The sequence below is a fragment of the Pyricularia pennisetigena genome (genome assembly GCF_004337985.1).
Source record: "Pyricularia pennisetigena strain Br36 chromosome Unknown Pyricularia_pennisetigena_Br36_Scf_10, whole genome shotgun sequence".
NCBI lineage: Eukaryota > Fungi > Ascomycota > Sordariomycetes > Magnaporthales > Pyriculariaceae > Pyricularia > Pyricularia pennisetigena.
The window spans coordinates 337,557-365,470 of NW_021940922.1; the positions used below are offsets into that span (position 1 = coordinate 337,557).

Genomic DNA, 27,914 nt, shown 5'->3' on the forward strand with positions numbered 1-27,914 from the left:
TAACAGGGTTTTTTGGGCCTGGATTTCGTTACAATTACCTGTAATTTCGTTTCCTTTAGGGGCTAATTAACCGTCCGTAATCCGTTTTAGGCCTAAAAGGAAATAATTTACAAAGGCCTGTCTTAAATCCGATAATAAAATAGGTTTTAACGCATTTCTTATGTGGGAAACCCCCTTTTTTCGGAAATAATCCCTTTTATATTAGGTTATATAAAAGGGTCACCTAACGGTATACTGGGCATACGGGGCCCAATTTCAGGTGGATTTTCAGGGTTTTTACCGCTAAGCTTTTGCGTTACAGGTGAACTTACGGTTATTTCCGTATTTTGTTCGTGATTTAGTTTTTCCGTTACCGTATTTTTTTCCGGTTCCGAATCGGTGTAAATTTTATAATCCTCGTAATTTTCGGGGTTTATATTATTTCATTTTATTTCCAACGGGGCTGCGTAGCCCTTTATAACCCCCTGTAAGGCCATGCTAAAAGCGGTGCTATACTTACCTATTATACAGCCGTAATTCGAAATACCTTTATTTCGAATAAGGATATTGCACCCTTTAACGTTCAAATAAAACGAATGTTTAACGGTATTTAAACGTCCCCACGCCTTGCGATCTTTATCGTACAGGAATCTTCTAATAATACGCCCCCTATATTATAATGTATAAGGCCATTAACGATATTTATTCCAAACGAAGGGATATATAAAACGTTATTTAACGTAACCTCCCTAAATTCGTCAGCTTTTTGGCCGTAACGGACCTGTATTTTTACAGTTCCGGTACCTACAGGCCTAACAGGGCCACCTCTTGTACCGATTTCGACTGTAAAACCGGGGGTATAATCGGTAAAAAATTGCTTATTTGCAAAAATATGGTGCGTATTACTTATATCGTACAGGATAGGGTAATCTAGCTTCCATAGTTTAGGGGTCTGTTTTGCGCCGCGTCCAGGCTTCGTTTTAACCCTAAAATTAGCTGCTAAAGCCTGTAATTTTAGCGTTTTACCAGTATAATCGGGCTCCGAATCCGATTCCAAATTTAATGTTTTAATTCCGCTAATAGCGGAATTAACCTCCTATTCCAGGGCGTAATACGCTGCGCCTTCGTTAACGCTACCTGGAATCGAACCCGTAAATAATTCGAAATTTATAGAAATTATTGACGTTCCAGTGGTTAATTCGCTGGAGTTGGAGGATTTAACATTTTTTTGCAGGAGCAGAAACCGATGTAAAGTTTTTATTACCCTTTTTTCGTAATTTAAAGGTGTTTTCCTGCCCATTATTTTCCTTTTTAGCGCTTTTTCTTAGCGTTTTTTTACCCGTTGTTTTGCCGTTAGACCTATAACTAGCGGCTTTAGCCGTTATAGAGCCTGAAATCGAATTTTCGGATATAAGGTCCGCCATAAGGTATTGCAAATTTAATTTTTCCGAATTTTGGCCTATTGCCTGCAGGGCCCGTTGGGTACTGCGTTGGCGTTCGGTTCAAATAGGGAATATCCCCTCCAGGGCCCGTAAATACTGATTTCGTACGTTTACGGGGTTAATTTGCACGTTGGTATTCGTTAATGTAGTTACCAATAAGTTAAAACGGCTGTTAAATTCAGGTATCGTTCCTTTAAATTTTGAAAAGTTTAAAGCGTGGAATCCCCGATAAAATGAATTTCGACTAATTTCGGGTGCAACGGAGTAGCTATTTTCCAGGGCTTTATAAGCCGTTACGGGGCTGGAATACCATGCAATGGATTTTAAAAGTTCTTCGGTTAACCTATTTTTTATAAGTAATAATAGGACTAATTGCTCGTATTCCGGTAGGGTATAACCAATTTCAGGGTTGGAAATAAATTCCGCTGCTTTTTTAGCCCTGAGTTGTACTATTAACGCCTGTTTCCACAAATCGTAATTGCTAACCCTTACTAATTTACAATTTTCGGGGCAAGAAAATACCCGTTTCGATAGTTTTTTACCTATCCTTTCACCTAAAATTAAGTTATTAGGTGGATTAAGGGGTGCGGTAGCGGGTTTGGTCTCCGAACTACCATTAAAACTAGTGGAATTACCGCTTTTCAGGGTTAAGAAGGTAATTCATTGTTAAATTGTCCTTTGAAATTAATCCATTTGCGTAATTAACGTTTTTAATTGCAGGTTTTAAACCTGTAATTTAGCGGTTAAAACTTCGTTTAGGCTGGGTTCAGGCCCTTTATTTGTTGGAATTGGGCCTGGTAGGCCCGATATAGGGCTGTTTTCCATTGTAGGGTAACCTAAATTATAATTGGAATTCGCTAATTTATAGCTATAATTAAGTAACCTAATTACTTAAGCGTAAATACCCTATTTAATTTAGGATTTGCTATACCTTTTGCCTTTTAACGGGTATAGGCCTGTAATTGCCAATTACAGGGCTTATTGCTATTTTTAATGGTTAAAATCCATTAAAATACAGGGCTAGAATCCCCAAAATCCGCAATTAATGGGTGCCCTAGTATTTGTACCAATCCAAGTGCACGTAACGAATTCAATTCGTTAAATGGGTGCAGGGTAGATTGCAGGGTATCGTGCAGGGTAAATTGCAGGGTATCGTGCAGAGTAAACTGCAGGGTATATTAACCATTAACGTAATTCCGTTAACGGGTTTATGGGCTATTGTAAACCCTATTAAACGCACTAGGATTTAATGGGCTATTAACTAACGAATACAGAGGTTTTTGGCCCTAATTCGCTAGCGTAAACCCTATTAAAAATTTGAGCCAATTACAATGGCGTGCACGATCCATAAAAACCATACCAAAAATTTTGGATTTGCAATGCAAGCGATCGTTGCAGTACCTGAAAAAACCTGAGTCGAACGTTAATTTTGAGCGATCCCCATTGTAAATACAGGGGTTTAGGTGCTGAATTAGCGCCTAAAACCAACAATTTCGTACAAAAACAGCAATATTTTCGTTAATATACGTGCTGTAAAAATGCGACAATAACCAAAATAAAGCTTAAACTTCAGGTTTTTCAGTGATGCAAAATACATTTCAATGCACAAGCTAAAACCTTTCCGGGCTTATAACCTGTTAACAATATGGGTTGCTAACAGGGAGTTAGGTATTGGCTTAAATGCGGCGTAATGCTAGTTGTGTTATAAAAACCTGTAATTATAGGGTTTAAATGCATTATATTATTCATTAATTTTTGGATTAATAGATTTAATTCATTGGTGGGGGAGATTTTGCTTTATCTCCTTTATATACTTTCCTACATCGAAGTGGGGGTCCGTACGCCAGAAAACGTTCCGGTACCGCACACGATTTTCCGAAAAATTATTTTGTATACGTCGTTGAAAAAACACCCTTATTTCCATACAAATTATTTTTGGGTTCGCACTGATTTGCTAATTTGGTGAAAATCTCAACCAGGTACAGGGTAGCTGACTCGTAAATGCAGGGTGGGTATAAAACCCGGTACAGGGTAAAACCCCATTCGCTGACTTTAAATCGCAACTCCCGCAACACATACACAAAATATAACAGAAAATCCGACAGCCCCAACAGCCCCACTTCGGCACTATCTATTTTAGCTTATATACAAATAAACGTGGACCCATCACATGCTAAATAACGCATATAATTAACAGAATCCAATAACGAATCAAAAAACGAATTCAACGAAAAAAAACTATATACCCAAACCCATATAATATAATAAAAGAAAATAACCCTTATATATACGAAAAAAACTTATCGATTTATACGGAAACGACCAATTAATGCAATTTCTCGGAATCCCGTTTCGAATACAAATACAAAACCTTATAAGACCAATTAATCCAATTTTCGGAAACCACCCAATTTTGCATACCAATTATCCCCAATATACAGAAATCTTTTGGGTAAAATGTCTTCGAAACAATTGCGGATTACTTTTTAGCAAAAGAATAATCCACGATTTCTTCCCACGACGACGCAAAACGATAAGTATCCACAAAATATATACTACCATTAAATTACCTAATTGGGAAATTAAAATAAAATTCAACATCGAACCAACGGTAATTTTTACCTTTTATAACGATTACCCCATAACATGCTATAACCAAAAACAATTCCCATAATACGAATACACCCGAACCATTTGCAAAATAGATATATTAACCAAAGTATAAATATAATACGAAATAAAATCACGATAACCAGGACCCGCACCTATAACCAAAATCGTGTGGAACCCCAACGTTAAAAACAACGAAATACCCACGAACGCACGAAAAACGCCTGCATTAACAGGGCACCGATTAAATAAAATTAAAATTAAAAGCAACCATACGCCCCAAAACAAAAAAAATAGAAACCCACGACGCGAATCCAGCAAACCAAAAAGTTAAAACAACTAAACGGTATAGGGCATTAAACGGTAATAATAAATACGGAATAAAAAACCTAAAACGCTACGCAAACCACGAAAACAGCACACGAACATATATTCCTAAATATACGATTTAATGGAAATCCTATACGAACGCTTTTTAACAGCGGAATATAAAACAACTATATTTTTCCAAAAATCGTAAAAAAACGACAAATATTTTAATAATAAAAAAAACTATACTGACTATAAACCGTAAAAGGAAAGGCAATTTTATACGGGAACGGCACCATTAAAACAAAAACTATATATTTTTGGATGGAAAATTATAAACGAAAAAAACAAATTATTTTAGACATTACGGAAATAGGGAATAAAAATATAATTTTAGGAATTCCCTGGTTTAAAAGCAGCAACCCCCGGATAATTTGGATTACAGGTTAAATTTGATAGGAAAAACACCCAATTATTAAATGATTTCCAGTATAATAGAGTTTATACAGGAAATATAAAATACGGAAGGATTAAATAAAACAAATGGCGTATTTACAGGAAAAACGACCAACCCCGGAACCCATATCGGAAAAAAGCGATTATCCACAGGCTAAAACCGATCCAACCACATAATACCAATTACGAAAAAACAGGCCAAAAACGGCAAAATCCCGGAAAAATACCAAATTATACACGATTATTTAACCAAAAACTCGAAATAGGATTACCCGAACATAATCCGTTCGACCACGAAATACCATTAAAAAAAGGAACCCAATTAAAATTCCATAAAATATACGGTTTAAACCCGACACAAATGGAGGTTTTAAACGAATACTTCGCAAAGAACCTCAAAAAAAGCTATATTAAACCATCGACATTACCAGCAAAATACCCAATCCTTTTCGTACCAAAAAAACGGAAAATTACAGTTATACGTGGATTACAAACAATTAAACGATATTATAATAAAAACTTGCTACCCGCTCCCACTAATAGGAAATTTTCGAAACTTGTTATATTAAACACAGTGGTTTACGATATTAAACTTCAAAAAAATATACAATTTAATCCGTATAAAGGAAAACGAGGAATGGAAAACTGTATTTCGCACCAGATGAAAACACTACGAATACCTAATAATACCTTTCGGTTTTACCAACGCCCCCGCAACCTTTTAAACCATAATTAACCACGTTTTTAGGGAATATTTAAACACTTTTATCGTTATTTACCTGGACGATATCCTTATTTTTTCCAAAACGTTGGAAAAACACAAAAAACACGTTTACACAATTTTACAAAAACTACAAAACGCTAAACTTTTAATTAAACACGAAAAATGCATTTTGTACAGCAAACAAATTAACTTCCTAAAATATATTATCGCCCTTGGAAAAATCAGGATAAAAAAATCAAAAATTCGAACAGTAAAAGAATGGCCCCAACCACAAAACGTAAAAAACGTCGGGGCATTTTTTGGATTTGTAAACTTTTACAAAAGATTTATTAAAAATTACGGCGCGATCGCCACCCCATTAACTAACATAACCAAAAAAAACCTAAAATTCCAATAAACGGAACAAATCCTGCAAATTTTCGAACAATTACAAAACGCAATAATATAAAAACCGATTTTCAAAATACCAAATCCAACGAAACCTTTCAAGGTCGAAACCGACGCATCCGACTATATAATCGGAGGATAATTTAACCAACGAAATAAAAAAGGACGCCTACACTTTTACGCCTTTTTTTCACAAAAATTATAAAACCCAAAATTCAATTACCAACTCCACGACAAAGAACTTATGGCCATTATCCGAATACTCGAAAAATAAAAACCACAATTATCCGGAGTTAAATACGAAATATTAATTTATACGGACTACAAAAACCTAACCCATTTTACCATTAGCAAAATATCAAATAAACGACAAATTAAATGGGTAAAATTCCTATTAAAATTCCATTTTAATATAATTTACCGAAAAAAATAGAAAATGGTAGGGCCGACGCCTTTAACAAAAAACTAAATTATAAAAACATAATACCCGAAAAAACACGGAAAATCCTCACGGCAAACGATAACGGAAATCTTTTACCAATTTATCGAAATCTTATAACGACTAACACCGTAACTACACCCGAAAAAATACGGGAAATCCACGAAAATAAAGCCCACGGATACTAAAGAATTTCCAAAACATGGAAACGGTTAAAACAGCACCACAACTTCAAAAAAACACGATACGAAATACGAAAAACCATTAAAAATTGCGAACTTTGCGCAAAAAGCAAATCCGCCAAATATAAACCTTACAGGTTTTTACAACCTTTACCAACCCCTGACAAGGCCTGGCAAACCATTATAATATATTTTATCGATAAATTACCACCTTCCGAAAAACCGCTTACTAAAACTAAATATAACAGCATATTAATTATAATGGATAAACTTATTTAATACGCCTATTTCCTATTTTATTAAAAAAGTAGCAATACCGAAAAAATCGCTTATATATTCCTACGAATAATTGTCAACAATTACGGATTTCCAGAAAATATTATTACGGACAAAAATAAACTTTTTACATTAAAATTCTGGAAATTTTTAATGGAATAATTAGGAAACAACTACAAATTATTTACGGCATTCCACTTACAAACAAACGGATAAACAAAACGAGCGAACCAAATATTAAAATAAGATTTAAAATATTGCATAAACCATAAACAGGATAATTGGGTACGGTTATTACCTATAGCACAATTCGTATATAACAATTTAAAAAACGAAAATATTCAAATAACCCCGTTTTATACCAATTACGGATTTAACCCTACGGTATATGGAAAACCAAAAACCACGATTACGGCCCCACGAACCGACAAACAAATAAACGAATTACGAAAACTTTACCAAAAACTCCAACAGGAATTGGAATTCGTACGAAAAAAATAACCAAATACGCCAACCAATATCGGATAAAAGGGCCATCCTTCCAAAAAAAATAACGTTTATTTTATTCGACGCAATATTAAAATATAGCGACCAAATGACAAATTTAATTTCAAAAAACTTGGATTTTTCGAAATCGATAAAAAATTAGCGAAACCAATTACAAATTATTATTACCAGGAATTATCAAAATCCACCTAACGTTTTACGTATTATTATTAGAACCAGCACTACCCGGCACCAATATACAAAAAACAATCGAAATTAACGCAAAAAGAGATACGACGTCGAACAAATACTGGAGTTTCCATAAACGTAACCACGGTAAAACAAAATACCTTATTAAATAGGAAAATTATGGATACGAAAAAAACATTTAAGAACCTTTTAACCACTTCCAAAATTGCCAGGAACTATTCCGCCAATATTATTAGGAGCTAAATGTGTGAATAAATTAATTTAAAAAAAAGGACGACCTAAAAAAAACATTACCTATTATTTCCAAAAGCTAGGGATCGATTAGGATTTCAAATTACACCATTAAACAAATTGATAAAAAAAACAATTAATACATATTACGACCTAAAACACCCGAGCAAAATAACGCACCGATTAAATATTGCGCAAAAACATTTACCTTTTCCAATAAAAAAGGATTTAAAAAACCCATTAGGAAAAACGAATCCCAAACAAAACTGGAATCCGGAAAAAGCGATTCCAAAACCATTTTAGGCAAAATTTCGGCCGATCGTCGTCGCTCCTCCTATTTTACCTCCTCACGCTTCACCCGATCCAGTTCCTCCAAATCGTCGATTCCGCGAAATATAATTCGCATTATCTTTTTGAATTACAATTTTTTCTACTTTCGTAAACGAAACAATTTTGCCTATTGCGCGTAGATTTGCTTTTTGAACGCCTCGACCTCCGCGTCCAATTTCGAATATTAGCGACCGATATAACGAATTTAAACAGCAAATAAACCCAAAACATCGCACCTAAAACGATTGGAACGAACATATTCCACGCAACGAACAAAATCTTAAAAAAACACCTAATAAAATATTACGCCTTAAGCATAATAAAAATTGCAGGAAAACATTTCAACGGTATTAACCAACAATAAAAAGGAAAAAAACGTGGCGACGCTCTGTCGACGAATAACCAAATTTTAATTTAATTATACAATTAAATATGGCGCAAAAGAATTAACCAAGAAAAAAAAGCGAAACAAGGATTAAGGGAATACGGACTATTTAAAAACTAAAAAAATTTGGCCAAAGGAAAGGAAACCTAATATTACGATCAAACAAATTGGGCCGGTACCAATAAAGCCAGGCGGGGTCACACCCCTCCTAACGACACACGGAACCCGACCGACGGAAACGAGATTATATAAAAATGGAATTACGTAACTTCACGTGATTACCAAAAAAATAATCTCGGTAATTTTTAAAAAATTACGATAAATTAAGGGAAATAATTTCTGCGATTTGTAACAAATTAGGAAAAATTACGTTCAGAACACAATTTATATAAAACACGCTTATTACTATATAAATATAACTTAGTCTAAGATTGTTTAGCAGTAATTAACTTACTATTTACCCAGGAATCGATTGTAACTTCACCCCAGTTATTAAGAAACCCCAGTTACCTAGTCCAAACGCTCAATTGCTTCAACCCACTGTACTTTACCCTAAGAACAGGTTACCCGATACCTTGATCGTAACAGTATTATTGGCGCCTTTATATATTTAATGTTATTAACGCGCCCGGATATCAGTTTAACGGTTTAATGGCTTTTACATTTTTTAATAAAAACTACTATAATCCACTTAACGGCAGTTAAAAACTTATTACGTTATTTAGCGGGTATTAAATCCTTACTTATTTATTACGGAAATAAAGTATTTAAAGCCGAATTACCACCCAATTTATTAATAGGGGGTTTTAAAGGCTTAAAATTACTGGGTTTTAATAATAGCGATTTTGCCGGGGCTAGGCAAAATTCAAAATCCATTTACGGATATTTATATCCCCTATTTGGGGGCCTTATAACGTGGAAATGCAAAAAAGCTAATACTATAGCTTTAAACACTCCAAAAGCCGAAACCGATGCCTTAACGGAAGCCCTGCGTGAAATACAGTGGTTTAAAAACCTATTTATAAAAATTAGACTACCTATAAAAAGCCCTATTGCAATATTTGGAAATAATACAGGTTTTGAAATTAACGTATATAACCCTACGCACCACCAACGTATTAAATATACGTTATTAAAGTTTTATTACGTAGGGGAGTTAATTACAAAAGGATTAATAACCCTAAAATACCTGGAATCCAAGCAAATGCCCGCTAATGGCCTAATAAAACCCCTAACGTTTCCAATTTACAAAGTTTTTGTAAAGTTTATAAGGTTTAAACCCCTAAAAAGTTTAGTTTTTACCTATTAAATTTTAAAGCATTATTTAATTAGTTCGTTAGTTAATTACCCATTACATTTCCTTTGTTTGCAAATATTGGATTTTTGTTAACCCAATACCGGCCGCATTACCCGAATTTACCTTGCAGAAGTTAATTAATAAGCAATTTATACCGACCTTATACCAAAAGTTGAATTAAAATTGAAAAAACTCGTATTTTGGGCGATTTACGCATTCGAAATACCTTATATAATATGCCTAATTTGAATTGTTACTAACGAACAACCAAATTAGCTATTTGGTTTAATAGTTAATTCCGTGGGTTAATATTATGTAAATCGGGGGTTCGAATCCAGGGGTTATTACAATTTTGGGGGTTTTTTCCAATTCGGGGGTTCGTCCATTTCGGGGGTTATAAATGGGTACAAAAAGCTTAGTTATCCAGGAGGTTTATATCCGGAATTCGAGTCGGGTTGGGACATAAAAGGGATTTTTTTTAGGGTTTTATTTTTTTTTATACTTTTTTTTCCGACTTTATATAAATAATAACAAAAAAAGGGGTGTTAATTATATGCGCTATTTAACATATAATGGGTCCACTTTTAACTGTATATAAACCATAATAGGCAATGCCGAAATGGGGCTATTGGGGCTGTCGGATTTTCTGTTATATTTTGTGTATATTACAGAAGTTGCGATTTAAAGTCAGCGAATGGGGTTTTACCCTGTACCGGGCTTAATACCCACCCTGCATTTACGAGTCAGCTACCCTGTACCGGGTTGAAATTTTCACCAAATCAGCAAATTAGTGCAAACCCAAAAATGGTTTGTATTGAAATAAGGGTTTTTTTTCAACAACGCATACAAAATAATTTTTCGGAAAATCGTGTGCGGCACCGGAACCTTTTGCGGGGTGAGGACCCCCACTTCGATATCGGAGAGTATATAAAGGAAATAAAGCAAAGTCTCCCCCACCAATGAATTAAATCTATTAATCCCAAATTTAGTAAACAATTTAATGCATTTAAACCCTGTAATTACAGGTTTTTACAACGCAACTAGCACCAGGCCGCACCTAGGCTAATGCCTAAACCCCTGTAAGCAACCCATATTGTTAACAAAACCGATTGATAAAAAGGGCAGACAAAATAATAGATGAACAGCAGAACGGCCAAGGAAGATAATTGCCAAAAAATGATTTGAAAAGATATTTAAAAAAAAGTTTCAAAGAATCACCACAATGACATAAGAAGATTCGTAGCAGGAAAAGGCATTTTTGTAAACAAACAAAATCGCCAAAAATTTGCAATTAACTAATGACGACGCCGCTGCAATTAAATAATAAGATAAATGAATAATAGGAACGTGAAACGAAGCTATTTAAAACTGTTATCGTTAAAAGAGGCCACGTAATTAATAATTAACGTTGGGTACCCCCTGATGGCCACCCCCCCTACTGGACACCCTTTTTACACCAAAACTCCCATTTTGGAAAACGCTATAATAAATCGAATAAAAATCATATCGATACCATTTTAAAAATCTATAAAGGGTTTTAATAATAGAACCCATACCGAAAAGAATTTCTAAATATATATAATATATGTTGAAAGTTTGGCAGTTAAATCCGGTTTTAGATTTTCCCATACAAATTGTGTAGTAACGAAAAACGGTAATAATTACCGCGATTTCCCGTTTTAGAAGCCAAAATTACAAATATTATTAAATTGTTACTTATCCAACCGATTACTCAATTTAATATTCTTTATTTACTATTTTTAGCTACGTTATACATAATATTTATATAACGACTATAAGCTTATAAGGTATATATATATATATATATATATATCTATATCCGCTAATCAAACGTTAAATGTATCGTAGAAAAACAGGGTAACTACCTTAATAAAGTTATATATAAATAATATGATAGTGGTTTTAATTTTGGCTTTTGAAACGGGAAATTGCGGTAATTATTACCGTTTTTCGTTACCATACAATTTGTATGGGAAAATCTAAAACCGGATTTAACCGCCAAACTTTCAACATATATTATACATATCCAAAAATCCTTCCCGGTATGGGCTCTACTATTAAGTCCCTATATACATTTTCAAACTGGTATCGATACGATTTTTATTCGATTTATTCTAACGTTTTATAAAAGGGGAGTTTTGGTGCAAAAAGGGTGCCCATTAGGGGGGGGGGGGGGGGGGGGNNGGGGTGCCCATCAGGGGGTATCCACCGTTATTAAAATTATTAGCAACGATTTAATTTACATTTGTATCGACTGTGACGGCCGAATTCGACACCACCTGCCCTTAATCCATTTATAGCGGTACTATTTTTTCGATTTTTGGTCGATTTTTCATTTTTTAATATTATTTTTATTTTTCAACCAAATTTCAAACCCTTTGTACATCGTGGTGGTATACGTATAAATAACGATACATACAATTTTGGTATATAGATTATATTACATAAGCCGTCAGATAAACGGATAGGTTAAGTATATATATTTTTATCAATTTTAAAGATAATAAAACCAAAATATCAGGGATTGGATTACGTATATCAACAAGCGTCCAAGCGAGACCCAATTTATGATATTTGTTTTTATTATTGCTTTGCATAAAGAAATGCTAAACTTGCATTATTTTCTTATCTTTTGTTTTATCTACTCAAAAGAAATTTGTAACAAGAAAGTTGAATAATATTTATATATAATACTGAAGAAAAATGGATATGTCGAAGTTTTACGTAATTTTACCAATGATTGCGCGAGTAATTTAACGTTTTAATAAATTATTAATAAATATCAAAATACTAATAAAATATCCATTTTAAACGATAATTGCATGTACTTTGCTCCGTTAAACTGGTAAATATTCATATTTTAAAATAAAGGAGCATTCTAACATTATCTAACTTTATTTAAAACGTCAATTAAATATAATCAAAAACTGCCGATTGTACTAAATAGATGAATATTATTAAAACCAAAATACGTAAAATAACGGTTTTTTAACAGAAAAAATTACCCAATTCCAAATAATCCAATGCAGGTCACTTTTTATTTTCACGAATTTTATTTATTTTTCATTCGAATATTTAATTGCATACCGTGGTTCAACTGTTATTTTTGCGTATACAGTGCAGGGACAGCGCGAATACAGTACAAACACCCGCCATCAACGGCGAAATGCGACAAGTTGTCCTCAGACTAGAACGAGCGCGATCTTTTCGGACAATGTAATTGGCCGAAAAGCCATGTGGCTGAAAGGTACATGGAGCGCTCGGACCCCGCGGGGGTCTAGTCTGAGCACTGAGACTATGCGTTTTTGGGATGAGCCCTGTGACTATCAACGCCTATTATATTGCCTGTAACTTTTTTTTTCATTACGTCTTCCATCACCAAGTTGGCTATTGGTTGCACTAGTATGCAAAAAAGAAGCCATTTATTCCACCGTTCCTACCAGTCAACTATCCATAATACCATCTTTAAAAACACTTTCACAAGCATAATCACATAATCCGAATGTGCATTGTGCAAGTGATCCTGGATGGTATGTACATCGTAGATTATTTTACACAGTAGAGTAGGTTATTGTGGAGGCCGACGAAAAAGTGATAGAAGCTATTTCTTGTTGACTTGTTGGTGTTGGAGCCGTGCGGATTTCAATGCTGGTGCCAAGTCCGAAGTCCGTTCTCATTTGCATCCCGCTGCTTATTAACCACGCAATGGAATACGGGTAAGTTTAGTAAATGAAAAGCCAGACAACTAGCGATCATATGTAAACAAGGATAAACCCGCCGTTTCCGAATATTGTTCTTACCCGAGTTTTTGCTCACATGAAGAGGCCGTTCGGCTTTAGAGGTTATTCCAAGTCTGCAAATCGCCCGGCGGCTTTCGGATTTGGCTGTCTGAGACAACCGAATCTCGGCACATGTTGTCACAGATGGGGAATAGAAAGAGGGGCGCAAATAGCTTGGTAGTGAAAGATTCCGTATGGAATGTCCCCCTTGTATTCACCCCCACTAGCACACCCGCTTCGATGGATTCCCGCTTGCATGGCCGGCTGTATACCCCTGTCTCTCGGTCTCAGGCCACCTCCAAAATACACTCAAGAGGGGTTACTCGAACACTCCCAGCTCTGACGAGTAATTTGAGCGTCTGCGATGCCTATCCCATACGGTAAGTGGCTAATGCAAAGCATGGCCGTGTTGATGTCGGGGTGCGGATAGAGCCAGCTGTCCGAATTCCCCGCCTCCGTATTCCATTGGGGGGGTTTTTTTTCCCTTCCTTATTGGGTGTTTGCTGTGGACGTGGTTAATGTTGCCAAATTAAGGCTGTGACGTATTGCAGGTGGTATTTTCATTAGAAAAGAATGGTCCCAATTCTCTTGGGCTCCCGTCCTATCTTACAATACATCCATCTAGACCCAACTCCATGGTAAGAGTCGCGACATTAGACGAAGCGCAACACTACGACACCTGCGAGCTCCTAACCCTGAACTGCAGTCGCTCTCGACGAGAATGGGTTTATTCACCCCAGAGAATGTGGCCTCCCTTAACGGGGTGGCGGCCAAGGGAGCGACCGAGCGACTGTATGGCCTTGGGAGCGTACTTCTCGGCGGCGTAAGTAGCTGCTTTGCTGTCACACTACAGCGCTCGACTTTGCAGAGAAGAATCAAGATCTGGAGCTGACAATGATATTCATAAACCCGCCTCATGTGTAGCTCGTCATCTACTATATCGGCCTGTCCGTGTATCGGCTCTACTTTCACCCACTCGCCAAAATTCCTGGTCCGCCCCTCATGGCCATCAGCGACGTGCCATTTCAGTTCCAATGCTACGTGCAAGGCATTTTTGCGAAGCGTGCAGTGTCGATCCATGCCAAGTACGGCAATATCGTACGAGTAGGTCCCGACCGGCTGGCGGTCGACGCCTCCGTGGGCTGGACCGACATATACGCACACCGCCAGGGAGGCACCGAGACCGAGTTCGTAAAAGTCGAGGGTTTCTTCGGACCACCTCCGAATCCCTCTATGATCGCGGCCCCGACGCGCGAAGAACACCGCCGGCAGCGCCGCGCGCTCGCCCACGCCTTTAGCGACGCGGCAATGCATGAGCAGGAGCCTATCATCACGTATTACGTGGACCTGTTGATCCGGCGCCTCTCCGAAGAAGCGCAAAGCGGCTCTTACCCGGATCTCGTCAAATGGTTCAACTACGTCAGCTTTGACATCATTGGGGACCTGGCCTTGTCAGACTCCTTTAGAGCCCTCGAGAGCGGCAAGGGGCACCCCTGGATCACAAGCCTGTTCAAGAGCGTCAAGGGGGGTTCGTATAATCGCGCCCTCGCCGCCACCATGCCGCTTCTCCTGCCGCTCGCCGGGCTCGATTTGACAGGCGCCATCAAGGCGTTCTTCTACACCCGCAACTACGCCTTCGAAAAGGCCAGAGCGCGCATGGCCAAGGGAGCAGATTACGGCAAGACGGACCTGATTGGCGCCGACGGCAACCCAGTGGTCAGGCGAGACTTTATTGGCTACATGATGCGCGAGAACACGGACAAGCAGCGCCTGACCCCAGCTGAGATCGAGTTCAACGCCGAAACGCTCGTCATCGCCGGCAGCGAGACGGCGGCCACATGCATGGCGACGCTTGCCTACTGTTTGAACCTGCCTGAAAATCGCCAGTGGCTTGATGCCGTCGTTTCCGAGGTTCGTGGCCACTTCAAGCGCGAGGCAGATGTCCAGTTGAACTCGGTCGGAGCCAGTATGCTGCCAATCCTGCACGCCTGCATCGAGGAGGCGCTTCGCATCCACACGCCGGGCGCCGAGGTCCCACCGCGCGTCTCACCTGGCGCCGTTGTCGGCGGAAAATATATTCCCAAGGATGTAAGTACCACACAACGGGTGTCAAAACTCACCAGAAAGACGACAGTAAGACATAAACTAACACAACGTCGACACGCATCATAGACCATCTTACACGTGTTCCAGGGTGCCACGTACCTCAACCCCGAGCACTTCCTCGAGGCTGACAAGTTCCGGCCGCAACGCTTCCTTTCCCCGAGCCATCCCCTGTACGAGCCCCGTTTCGCCAAGGACAACATGGCCGTCTTCAAGCCCTTCAGCTACGGCCCGCGCGACTGCATCGGCAAGAACCTCGCGTACACCGAAATGCGCCTGATCTTGGCCAGGATGTTCCTCCGTTTTGACTTTGTCGACGTGCACCCCAGCTTCGAGAACTGGTTGACGGACCAGCGCTGCTATTCCGTTTGGGAGAAGTCGCCCCTGATGATAAAGATCCGTGAGAGGACCGATCTGGAGCTCAAGGCATGATTTGGGGAGCCCAAGGATTCGACTCATTGATGAAGAGGACAGGGAGGAGGGAGGGGGGGAACGGTGAGTGCATGTTGCCCGCTTGGGTTTCGGATATACGTCAACCCGAAGCGTTTGAGAGCTTCTGGGCGGGCTTCGTGAGAACTTTGAGCCAGGCCGGCCAAGCATCATTTCGCATTTGCCATGCATTTTGATTCGTTTGTTTGGTCTGTTGCATATTACGGGTTTGTCAGGAGATTTGTCTGGAAAATTAACTGCATCTTTATCGAAAGAATAACGAGCTTTATTCCAGTAAATACGAATTAGACACAGATGCTCTGACGAAGTTTAACCGTTGATTCCAGCAAGAACACATATGTACAGCAAATTAATCATCTCTAACAACGGAGCCCACGTTAAGCATTAAAACTCCATAGGCCCCCGCCCCCTCCCCTCAGCCATGCGCTAATGGCGGAAAAAAAAAAGATCAAGAAGAAGGATCGGCCACCCAAATCGGCTCCGGCCCCGCGACTGCTACGTCGGCAACCTCCTGCAGCTTGACGTTCTGCTTGGTCGTCAGCACCGCCCACAGCGTCCCGTACATGTTCGCCGGCACGGTCGCGAACCCGTCGGTCCTCCGGACGACGGTGAACTGCAGGCTGCCCCAGGCGCCGATCCAGGCGACGTACAGCTCGCCGTCCGCGGGCGCGTCGGCGGGTATCAGCACGTTGACGGCCGTGACGACGCCGTCGTCCGCGGACCCGAGCTTCTTCTTTTCGACAAAGGTCAGCTTGGGAAGCTGCTTGGCGTCGGCGAGGCTGCCGGCCTTGACCTCCTCGGGGCACGACTGCACAAACTCGCGCCGCACAAACGACAGCGCCAGCCTGGCGGGGAGGAGCGGCTCGCGCGCCGCGGGCGACGCCCTGTGGCGCTGGATCATGTTGACGACGGCGCTGCTGCGCGACTTGGCGCCGATCTGCGTGCCCAGCGCCGGGACGAGCCAGGGGTCCGACGCGGCGAGCTGCGTGATGGCGTCGGTCAGCACGCCGATCTGCAGCGTCAGCAGGTGCTGCACCGCGGCCAGCCACTCGTCGATGCTGCCGCTGGGGAAGGACACGCGGCAGGCCGGCCCGACGCCCTGGCCGAAGTGCTGCAGCGCGTCGGTGAGGGTGGTGCGGTGGACCAGGGCCTGGGCCGCGGCGCCGCCGATGACGGAGACGACGGCGGGCGGCCACACGCCGGCCCAGGCGTTGCCGGCCCTCAGCCGGTCGAAGCCGTCCCAGAGCCCGTCCAGGATGGCGTTGTCGATGAGCAGCAGCACCTCGAGGCGCTCCAGGGCAGCAGGGCTCAGCTTCTCACCCCAGCCGTAGTCGAGCGGCTGCGATCCGCCGGCCATGCCCGAGATGGCCTCGGTCGTGTTGTCGCCGGGCTTGGGCACGTGCGAGATGACGCCCTTGTCGAGGACCTGGACGTTGAGCACGTTGCCGTTGAAGGTGGCGATTTGAGTGCCGTTTGCCGTCACCACACCGCCGATCGGTGCCTTGGGCGGGATGGACGCCGCCAGTACGGTCTTGGCCTTTTCGGTAAAGGCCTCGAGCGTGTTTCCTGACGCGGGAGCGTTGATGGCGCCCACCATGCCCTTGGAGCAGTGGCCGCCGGTCGAGGGTCCAGCGGCGCAGTAAAACCAGACTGCGATGGTGCCGTGTTAGTCTCTTATGTCGAAGCTGGTGGCTAAACATGTTGAGTCTAGACATACCTGGCTTCTCATCCTTGACCTCGATATGAAAGCTCACGCCAGAGGGGCTCTGCTGGGTTGGGATGAAACCACTGCTGAAACCGCCCTCATTAGGCTCGCACGGCTTATCAAATGAGGAAGACGTCACCGTGTGGTTCGCCGGGTTGAAGTTGAACTTGACGACAGTCCCTGCAGGCTCGGTGATGTTGTTGGGCTGGAAGCGGAGCTCGCCCGCGGGTGCGACCTCGACAGTGACCTCACGGACGCCGCCGACCGGGCGCTTGCTCTGGGGAGAGGATGGCGTAGCCTGGCTGGCCTTTTGTTTGTATGCGTCGTGGGTGTTGCCCGATGTTGGTGCGCTGATTGATGCATTCGCCTTTAGTATGAAGAAGATGATTCTAGTACAGGTTGTTAATACTCACTTGATGGAGTGCACCATGCCATTCTTGCAATGAGCTCCTTGGCTGCAGTAGATCCATCTCGGCTTGGTATCGTTCAGCTCGATGGTAAAGGTCGTGGTCGAGGCCACGTCTGGTGACGCCGTTGGCACAAACCCACTGAAAGCACCTCCGTTCAAAGGTATGCATGGATCGGCAAAGTTGGACTCGACTACCGAGTGGTTGGCGGCGAAGAAGGAATACCTAATGGTGTCGCCTTTTTGCGCGCCTGTGATGATCTCTGGGTCGAACTTCAAGCCACCCTTGCCGACTGTAACATTGTATTGTTTTGCGGAAGCGATGGCTAGTAGAAGAGAAACTGGAAGAAGTGAAAGTAGCATCGTGACAGTCCTGCTGGGTGTTCAACCAGACTAGTCGATCACCTGGACGTGTCGGGTATATTTGTGCAAGTGGTGGGAATCAAGAATGTCAAGTGAAAGGCAGAAATATAAAGTAGAAAGGAAAGAAAAAAAACAAAAAAAAAGAATACAAAATAAAATAAAAACGCCAATAGAGATTAGGCTTACTGATGTTTGACACCGCGACTATGGTAGATATGACATTTGGATACATTTCGAGGGGTGATGAAATCTTTTTATCCAGGCATACAGATTATACTCGTCAAGCACATGATATTTGTGTTGTCAAGCCGCAAACGAAAGCTGAAGGCAGGGCAACCTACAGGCAGGGGGATGTAGTACCGCGGCAGGGGTCGTCACCGAAAATAGCGACGGGAAGGGCGATGATGTAAGGTCAACTATGCCGGATCCGGTGGCCGGCGCTTAATCACATTGTAGAAAATTACCAAATGGGGAGGGCGGTCAATCCACCAGAAGAATAAGACAACCAACCAAGATGCTGTGCCATGGACGCTAATTTCTCACATGTCCACCCGGGACTCTGCACCACCGGCGGACAGAAAAAAAAAACCAGGATCATGAAGGTCCTTTTGCTGTGGGTGATTGCTTGGTGTTTACTCGGCAGCCTTGGATCTGGCACTCCTGTGCTGTTTGTTTACTGTGGAGAAGCAACAATGGAGACAGATTGACAGACGATCAATCCAGAGCCTATTGTGACGACTTTTTTTTTTTTTTTTATGTGCGCATCTGCCGGCATGGGGCAAAGCCACTCGCCANNAAAAAAAAAAAAAAAAAAAAAAAAAAAAAAAAAAAAAAAAAAAAAAGAATTGACTTGCCCAGCCCTCCGGACCACAACACTCCCGAACGCCGTATCAGAATCGGGAACAGCGCCACACGTTTGGAAGAGAAACGTGGGGCGGGCACGTTTGTGTGGCAGGATCATTAAGCCGCAAACCAGTTAGTAACTCATTAACGGCTGTCATTCTCACTGCAAACCGATCCGGCCAACAGCATCGGGAAGAACGGGAGTTGGTGAGAGGGGGGGTGTTCTTGTCTAAGCCCCTTCGGAAGACGCCATATCCGCAAGGGATTCAATCAATCAGTCCCCCAGTCCCCAATCCAACGTAACCTTTGCTGACAAAGGTCCAGCACGCCAACCACACTCACACTAAACAGAGGCGACAATCGAACAAAGCTGCGCGCTTACTGCCCCCAAATTCGCTGACCCTTGCTTGCCGTTGGCTGCAGGCCAAGACCACCCATGACTATTTCGGCCACACCACAGATGAATCCGTCAGCTTGCGTCTGGAAATCCATGTTTGGGATTTAATTTTGGCTCAGCGGGGGGGCTTGTCGACTACCGATCTAGGCGAGTCGACCTCGGTCGTGTGGGTGATGCTATTTGGATAAGCTCGACGTATCCCCCGATCTGTTTGATAACAGAATCAAATCTTTTTTTTTTTTTTTGTTCATTTTTGCTGAAAGTATCGCCTTGAATTTCCTTCGGGTTTTTTGGTTTTTTTCTTTTACCTGGTCAGCTTGTTACTTTTACCTATTTCATCACGCCTTCACATCACTAATACTATCCCAATACTATCCAATCAGCTGCAAGTCGCGAGTGTCGCCGAGGTCATAGAGAAAAAAACCCGCGAACACCACCGTTAACACCAGCCAAGATGGCAAAACGAATAGTCGATTTCGTGCCCGTCTTTCTGAGTCTTGTTGCATTCATTTTCGTACTACTCATCCTCCTCGCAGGAGTAGGAAATCAACTCGCCGACATCTTTTTCCTCAAGGCAAGCTCCGTTCCAGCGTATTCCTCGACGGATCCTCTTTTGCTAACCCCCCCAACCACCAGATCAACACCTCCTCCCTCAAACTCCCGTCCGTCCTCAGCAATGCCGACCTATTGAGGGATATCTCCACCCTGTCGGGTACAGACTTTATCGGCGGAGACCTCAGCGCCTCCACCCTCGGTCTCGCAACCGAGTACACCATCTCCCTGCTCACCTTTTGCGCCCGCACATCCTCGGGCCCGTCATGCTCCTCGCCGCAGATCAAGTTCTGGTTCGACCCGGGCCAGCACCTGCGCCTCGACAGCACGTCCCTGAGACAGGAGTACCCCGGCGGCTACACGGCCGCGCTCTCGAGCTACCGCAACATCGCGACCCGTTTCCTCCCCGGCGCCTTTGTCTTTTGTGCCCTGGGCGCAGGGCTCACCGCCATCCTCTCCGCCCTGTCGGCCTTGGGCGTCGCGAGGGCCTCGACCGGCCGCGCGGCCGCCGTCCTTTCCGTCGTGGCCACCGTCGTGCTGCTGATGGCCGCCGCGGCCGCCACGCACGTCTTCCGCGTCCTCGACGCCGAGTTCAGCAGCGGATTCGGCGCGCGTGGGCTGTCATCGTCGCTGGGCGCGGGCGGGCTCGCGCTCGCCTGGCTGGCGCTGCTGCTCATGCTCGGCGCGGCGGTCGGGGCGTGCACGCGGCTGGGCGCGGTGGGCGCCGAGGAGCGCAGGGGCCGTGGCCTGCGGGCGCTGAACCTCGGGGTCGGGGAGAAGAGGGCCGCTGTCGTCAGTGCAGTCCCGTCCCGCAAGGGCGGGATCCTGTCCCGCATCCCCGGATTGAACAGGCACACGTACGCCCAGGTCGAGGAGGAGCAGCAGCAGCGGCAGATGATGCTGGGCAGGGTCGGGTACGGTGGTGCGGCGCCCCGCGGTGCTGACGCCGACTGGATGGCCGAGGATGAGTATTCTGCCGACCGGTACAGTGACCGTGGGCGAGCGCATGACATTGCCATGAGGAGTCTCAGCTCTAGCCCGCCGGCGCGGACGGTAGCGAACAAGGCATATGAGCCGTATGGAAGAGCTGGCTGAGGGACCGAATATTGCATGGTAATTAGTCAAATGTACCGGTTCTGGTGTGGGTAGTCCCATCATTATGACTACATTTCTGAGTTTGGACGTTGCATTGGTTCATATAATGTCTGGAATGTGTTGTTTTTACTTGGGTTGTGTTTAAGAAATGATTTCGGAGGTAGAATTGTATTCAAAGCTTGGGTTCTACGGAAAACGGACGGCGAATTTGGCTGGCGCTGGTGGCCGATTAAGGCGGCATTTCACCCCTTGGCGCCAAACCAAACTCCACAATCTTTTCATACATGTACACCCTGCCGTTTCTGGAATATCATATGTTTACAACCTAGCAATAACTAGTGTAAGAGTGGGGAATTAAATGGTAATCGATAACAAGGGGACAAAGGTCGAATGGGAGACTATCGAATCATCCTTGTGACCGCGGCAATAAGTTTGTTTCAAGTAGTAAAATCTATCTTTGTCCACATTCTTGTGCACTCCATCGAGTTAGATTTGCCGCAGAGTCGCCAAATCAAAACTAGAGATCTAGACCGGGAGATCTCTCAGATCTTTCACAGCTGCTTTATTTCTGTGATTTATCTGACTAATAGTTACCTGGTAACCTTGTCTTTCCTTTTATTTCGATGCGACCAAATATTGTGCAAGCTTGTTAATCTATTTTATGAATAAACAACCATAATTACAACCCGCGTACACAATTAAAAAAATATGACGCTTCTGCAACATACGTGTTGTGTTCAATTGGCTCTATAAATAGCTGGCTCTCTAAATAGGTGGCGCTACAAATAGGTGGCTCTATAAATAGGGCGTCTGGGACTATGGTAGTGTTAATTTGCGCATTCGGTGGGGGGTGGTTGTCAACGAAAAGCACAACCAAGTGGAAGATTTATTTCAAAACACTACATCCGTGATAAAGGGCTGGCAGTGGTTTCCAAGGTGCACGGGTCGGCGCTTTAGCCGTGGCCGGAAACGTAAAGTACTACTGCACTCTGTTGAGTTTCCTCAAGGACTACAACACTGCCGCTGTGTTGGCGGAAATTCGTTATGAGGGCTCTTTCTTATGTTGGAAATGCTTATCATTGGTTCTTATTTGCGCATAAACTACTGGAAGGCCGAGTCAGCCATGTAAGCTAGTATAAACGCTAAGCCCATGTTTAGAAACCAGGCCTGACAAGAGAAAGCTGGAAATGTCCGGCTCTGCCAAGTAGACCAACTGCGACAAGATAATCCTAGTTCGTGAGATAAGGTTGGCAATTCGGTACTGCTGAGTGCATGGGAAAGGGCTTGGCTGCCTGAATGAGCTTTTCCATACTATATTCGTGCTAAGCAGAATATGCTTGCAAAAATTCCGATCGCATAAACAGGCCCAACTTAAGGCATGATTACTTTGACTGAGATTTGATGCATGAGGAACGGCTAACCCGTGACCCGGATCCATACGCCACCAAGAGGATAAAAGATGTTGACATAAGACGACCCCTTTTGCAACACCTCGTTACATGAAATTGGTTTCAACAATTAAACACTTGAACATCAAATTGATAAAACCACCCACTGTTTATTCCACTCCTACTCATCCCTCTTATATTGTTCAACCTTAAATTCTGTAATATTTTTGCAAAAACCACCAGAAATACGAATATCTATCAATCATTTATAAATATGCAGCTAAGAACTTTTGTCTTTGCAGTCTTGGGCTTTTCGCCTACCTCCGTACTAGCAGGAGACCCAGATGAAGTGCTCTGGGATTGCGAAATTTCGAAGTGGCACCGTCGGAAGATCATAGGTAGCATTTCCTTTACAATACCGCCGAGTGAGATTAAAGTCTACGATGATAACGGCAAAATGTATACAATGACTGTCGTCGGCAACTGCGAAGTGGAGCCAAAAGGCGGCGAGTGGCCCCTTGATTGGAATTTTGAGGCGATAACCACCAAAAGAGTTCCAAATAGGCTTTACATTGGGACGGGAAAATACGTTGATAAATATAATGCGATTACGAATAGGATGCAATCTATGAGTGGGTCTTCGAGGGCCGGTAAAACTTGACCTTATCCTCGGAGCACGGACTAAATGTCGGAATTGTTGGAATAGAGGGAAATTAACAATAGAGCGATGAATCACGTGCAATGCCGCACAGGCCAATTGCACGTGACTCACCCGCCCAATTGCGAGTATAAGACGGAAGGACGTTCAGAAGCTCACCTCTAGACAGTTTCATAGAACACACAAGCAATATATATCTTTATACTCGTATAAACAACGTTCTGTTTATCGATCGACATTACGAAAAGCCTATCAACACATGGTCTCAGGGCTCATCCCTGAAGCCCAAAGCTCCACAATTGATCCACTTCGGTCCACTTCGTGGCTCAATTGCGGCTTTGCAATGTACCTGTGGGTCCATCCAAAAACGCTCTGGTTTAGTAGTCTCAGTGCTCAGACTAGACCCCCCTGCTTCGCAGTGGGGACCGAGCGCTCCATGTACCTTTCAGCCACATGGTTTTTCGACCAATTACATTGGCCGAAAAGATCGCGCTCGTTTTAGTCTGAGGACATTTTATCGCATTTCGCCGTTTATGGCGGTACCACCAACGATAATTTGTCGCATTTCGCCGTTCATGGCGGTACCATTAACGATAATTTGTCGCATTTCGCCGTTTATAACGGTATTATTAATAATATACCTAATATTGCGATATCGCTACTATTATTTTATTAATATAACGATAATTTATGATATTTTGCCGTTTATAGCGGGTATATATAAAATATTCGCATTATAATGGCGAAAGAAAATAGTGTACCCATAGCTTGCAATCAAATATTCGAATAAAAAATAAATAAAAATTATAAAAATATATAGTATTTTGCGTTAAATTTATTGGAGTTTATTAATTATTTAAATGCCGGCCGCGTCTTTATAGCCACAGTATTTGGAAAAATATTAGAATATTAAGTAAAACTTGTAATTTTTTATTATATTTAATTCTTGCTTTAAATAATGGTAGATAATATTAACTTTAGTTTAATTTACAGTTTTTATAGCTTAGTAAACCTAATACTGCAAAATGCATACAATTATCGATTAAAACAAAAGTTTTATTAATATTTTTATATAAATTAACAATTTGTTAAAAAATTAAATAATTTACGCAAATATTGGTAAAATGAAAATATTTTTACATAATATATTTTTTGATCAATTTGTTAATAAATTCTATATAAATTCTTTTTTTATAAATTTTATTTAATTAAATAAAGTAAAAAATAGAAAAAGAATACAAATTTAGCATTTTTTTATATAAAAATATAAAAAGGGCCGGTATTGTAAATCAAGTTTTACGTTGACGTTTATTAGTATATATAATCTACTTTTTCAAATTTTGGTTTTATTAATGTTAAAATTGGTAAAAATGTAAAAGCATTTCGATTGTAAAATATATATAAAATTGGATATACTTTACCTATCCGCATATTTAACGGCTTATATAATTAAATATACGTACAAAAATGTGATATTATATTAAATATATATATGCCACCCCTCACGTGCAAAAACCACAAAATTTGGCTGCAAAACAAAAAAAATATAAAATTAATTGAATAAAGCAAAAAAAATTATAAAATACACATTTAGCATTTTTTTTATAAAACAGTTTTTAAAACCGATATTATAAGTGAGACAAAATTTGGACGTTTGTTTATATACGTAATCGAATCTCTGAAGTTTTGGTTTTATTATCGTTAAAATTGGTAAAATTATAAACCAATTTCGATTGTAAATTATATATAAAAAAATATATACTTTACCTATCCGCTTATTTAACTGCTTATATAATATGGTATATACAACAAAATTTAATATAATAATATATAAATATATACGACCCTTTACGTGCAAAAATTATAAAATTTGGTCAGAAATTTAAAATAATATCAAAAAAAATCGAAAATCGAAAAAAAAATCGAAAAAACAATACCGCCATAAACGGATTAAAGGCAGGTGGTATCGAATTCGGTTATAATAACAAATAAAAAAATAAATCGAATTGCTATTAATAGCGGTATTAAACGCTATTTTTAACGATATTTTATTTTTTTAATATTATATATAGTTGTGGAATAATAAAGGAGTTTCGGTTAAAAAAAGGCCAAAAATACCGCCATAAACGGCGAAAATCGACAAGTTGTCCTCAGACCTGAACCAAAGCGTTTTTTGGATGGACCCACAGGTACATTGCAAAGCCGCAATTGAGCCACGAAGTGGAGCGAAGCGAACGAAGTGGATCAATTGTGGAGCTTTGGGCTTCAGGGATGAGCCCTGAGACTAAAGAAAACCCGTGTACGGTTTTGGGCCGGGCCGGGCCCCCCCCACAAAAAATTCAACCCACCCACGGGTTGGCCGCCCCACCGATTTGGGCTGCCACGGGCCCCGTGGGGGTGTTTTGGAATGCCTTAGTTTGCAGGGTGATCGGGGTCGTAGAAGGCAGGCATTACGTCCCCGGTTCCTTGCAAAGCTTGGCTCATGCTTTGACTTTGGGGGTTGGTTTGAGAGGAAATGTAGCTACTTAGATACCGATTTGCTCGTCACCTGTCCCAGACGAGACCAAGTCGGCACAGATATGTTGTGTCGACAGCAAAAGGAAAACAGGTCTACAGTAGTCAATATGGCACCATCGGAACTGGAAGCACATCAAATGCACGCTCCTATCCCCGAGGTAAGCGGTGGTGGAATACCCGGAAAGATATAAAGGATGCGGTCCGTAACTTTGCAGAGACAAAAATTACAAGACACCACTGCGTACGGCCCGAGTTTGCCCTCATGCGCAGTAGTCAGCAGCGCAGCAACATCAAGCCTCAAGATTGCTTGGTCAGAATTCGGGGGCCGTTTGAAGGATTTCGTGTTATTCAAATCAGTACCAGATTTTGAGGAGCACCTGATGAATAGTCAAACGCGGCTTCATAAACTTCCAAAGAGGCCAAAGTATATCAGTGCTTCAATGCCTACGCTGCCTGTAGCAAAATCTCAAAGTCACAGTATGAGCTTAGTGACAGTACTGGCAACAGTTTCATCTTTCTAACCGGATACAAAGCCGTCTAAAAAATCCATTATATCACTTCAAGCAAGAGAACTACAACAGCAGATTCACGGTGTAGACGCAGCTGGAGTCTTGAGCTGGCTTTCGTCGTAACGGGTTTGCCGGCCGGTTTTCACATCATCCAATACAGCCGGCACGAGCATTTAGGTAGCCAAAATATGCTATCACGATGATTTCTCCAACCAATTTCACTTTGATCCTTTTGAGCCAAGGTATTCGTCGCCCAAATGCAACAGCGCTAGCAAGTCCAACGTCTACCACACGACCGGATCGTTCCGGATCGTTCTGCAGAACATGCCTTGAGGGAAACAAAAAAAAAGAAAACACCTGCGTATCCTTAATCTCCCACACGTATCTGAGCAGTTCGCTGCATCCATCGGGCAGGGGGTTTGGGCTGCGAATATTATGCCACAGCATTCGGTGCCAGCGTCACTGTGTATTGGCGTGTCGACCGACGCGAGCTTGCAGAACAGCTCGTGCCCAGTGGCTCCTCTAAGCTCGCAAGACGTCATGATGAAGTCATGGACCAAAGTCGCTCGGAAACAAGAATCATACGTCAACTCGGGTACAGCATTTGTGCAAAAATAACGCAACGATCCCAAAATTACACCAGAACTCGCGGTTTTCAACAATAAATGATTTAATCAATTCAAAATATTTGCAAACAGAAAGACTGTTCAATATATACTTTGAGCCCGTATTATCTGTTAAATAGCAACATTCGCAAATTATATTATTTATTGTAATTTGTAACTTTAAATGTAAATGTTAATGAACACAAGAACAAAAGTTGAAAAAATGCCGTTGTGATGGGTTGCAGGCGAAGGTTGATCTGGCGTGCAAAGAATCACATAGTTGCGTTTGGAGGCTAGCATCGGTTTTTAAACAAGCAATCATAAAATTCTACATGTCTCAAACATCCCATCGCCGCTCAAATGACTCTCTGATAGCAACATGTGAACAGCAGATTCTTCAAGCGCTTCAGTCCCTGATGCCGGCCGCCTCCTTGCCATCAAGAACTCTCTGATAGTAATTTCGGAGTCTGGCAGGCTCGAGATCCGGGTAGAGCTTATACACATCCAGGTAGCCTAGATAATCGGCCACCTCAGGGGTGGTGTCCCCTCGCACGGCCATGCCTACCTGGTATTGCGACATAGTGCGGAGCATTAGTGCCATTAAATCAGTAGGATCTTTGGCGAGTCTCTTTTCCATCTCGCTGATAGTGTCTTGATATTCCTTTGCTGGTTTCTGGGTAGTGGTGAGACTCGTCAGCGTTTCACGTTTTGAGGACAAGAACTCAGACGGCTTTTGCAAGACACTCTGAGAGAGACACGAGGAAAAGAAAAAAAAAAAAA

At 41.9% G+C, this 27,914-nt stretch overlaps 4 protein-coding genes across 4 annotated transcripts in view; 2 read left to right on the plus strand and 2 right to left on the minus strand.

Annotated features, from left to right (window-relative positions):
* Nucleotides 1-14,264: 14,264 nt before the first annotated feature.
* On the plus strand, nt 14,265-16,078 carry PpBr36_10469 (uncharacterized protein; the record flags this gene model as incomplete). The annotated part of the gene is made up of 3 exons (XM_029897580.1): nt 14,265-14,366; nt 14,468-15,631; nt 15,716-16,078. 3 exons carry the CDS (start codon nt 14,265-14,267, stop codon nt 16,076-16,078), a joined length of 1,629 nt encoding a protein of 542 aa, XP_029743918.1.
* A 466-nt stretch (nt 16,079-16,544) lies between these two features.
* Nucleotides 16,545-18,570, minus strand: PpBr36_10470 (uncharacterized protein; the record flags this gene model as incomplete). The annotated part of the gene is made up of 3 exons (XM_029897581.1): nt 16,545-17,746; nt 17,814-18,151; nt 18,215-18,570. The coding sequence occupies 3 exons, from the start codon at nt 18,568-18,570 to the stop codon at nt 16,545-16,547; spliced, it is 1,896 nt and encodes a 631-aa protein (XP_029744013.1).
* A 1,694-nt stretch (nt 18,571-20,264) lies between these two features.
* Nucleotides 20,265-21,457, plus strand: PpBr36_10471 (uncharacterized protein; the record flags this gene model as incomplete). Its single annotated transcript, XM_029897582.1, has 2 exons — nt 20,265-20,348; nt 20,447-21,457. 2 exons carry the CDS (start codon nt 20,265-20,267, stop codon nt 21,455-21,457), a joined length of 1,095 nt encoding a protein of 364 aa, XP_029744014.1.
* Nucleotides 21,458-27,540: 6,083 nt separating this feature from the next.
* PpBr36_10472 (uncharacterized protein) overlaps nt 27,541-27,914 on the minus strand; it is a gene marked incomplete at both ends in the record, with an annotated part of 1,268 nt that continues 894 nt past the window's right edge. Inside the window, one exon of the mRNA XM_029897583.1 lies at nt 27,541-27,879. Coding sequence (XP_029744011.1) covers nt 27,541-27,879 — 339 coding nt within the window. The remainder of the gene's footprint in view (nt 27,880-27,914) is intronic.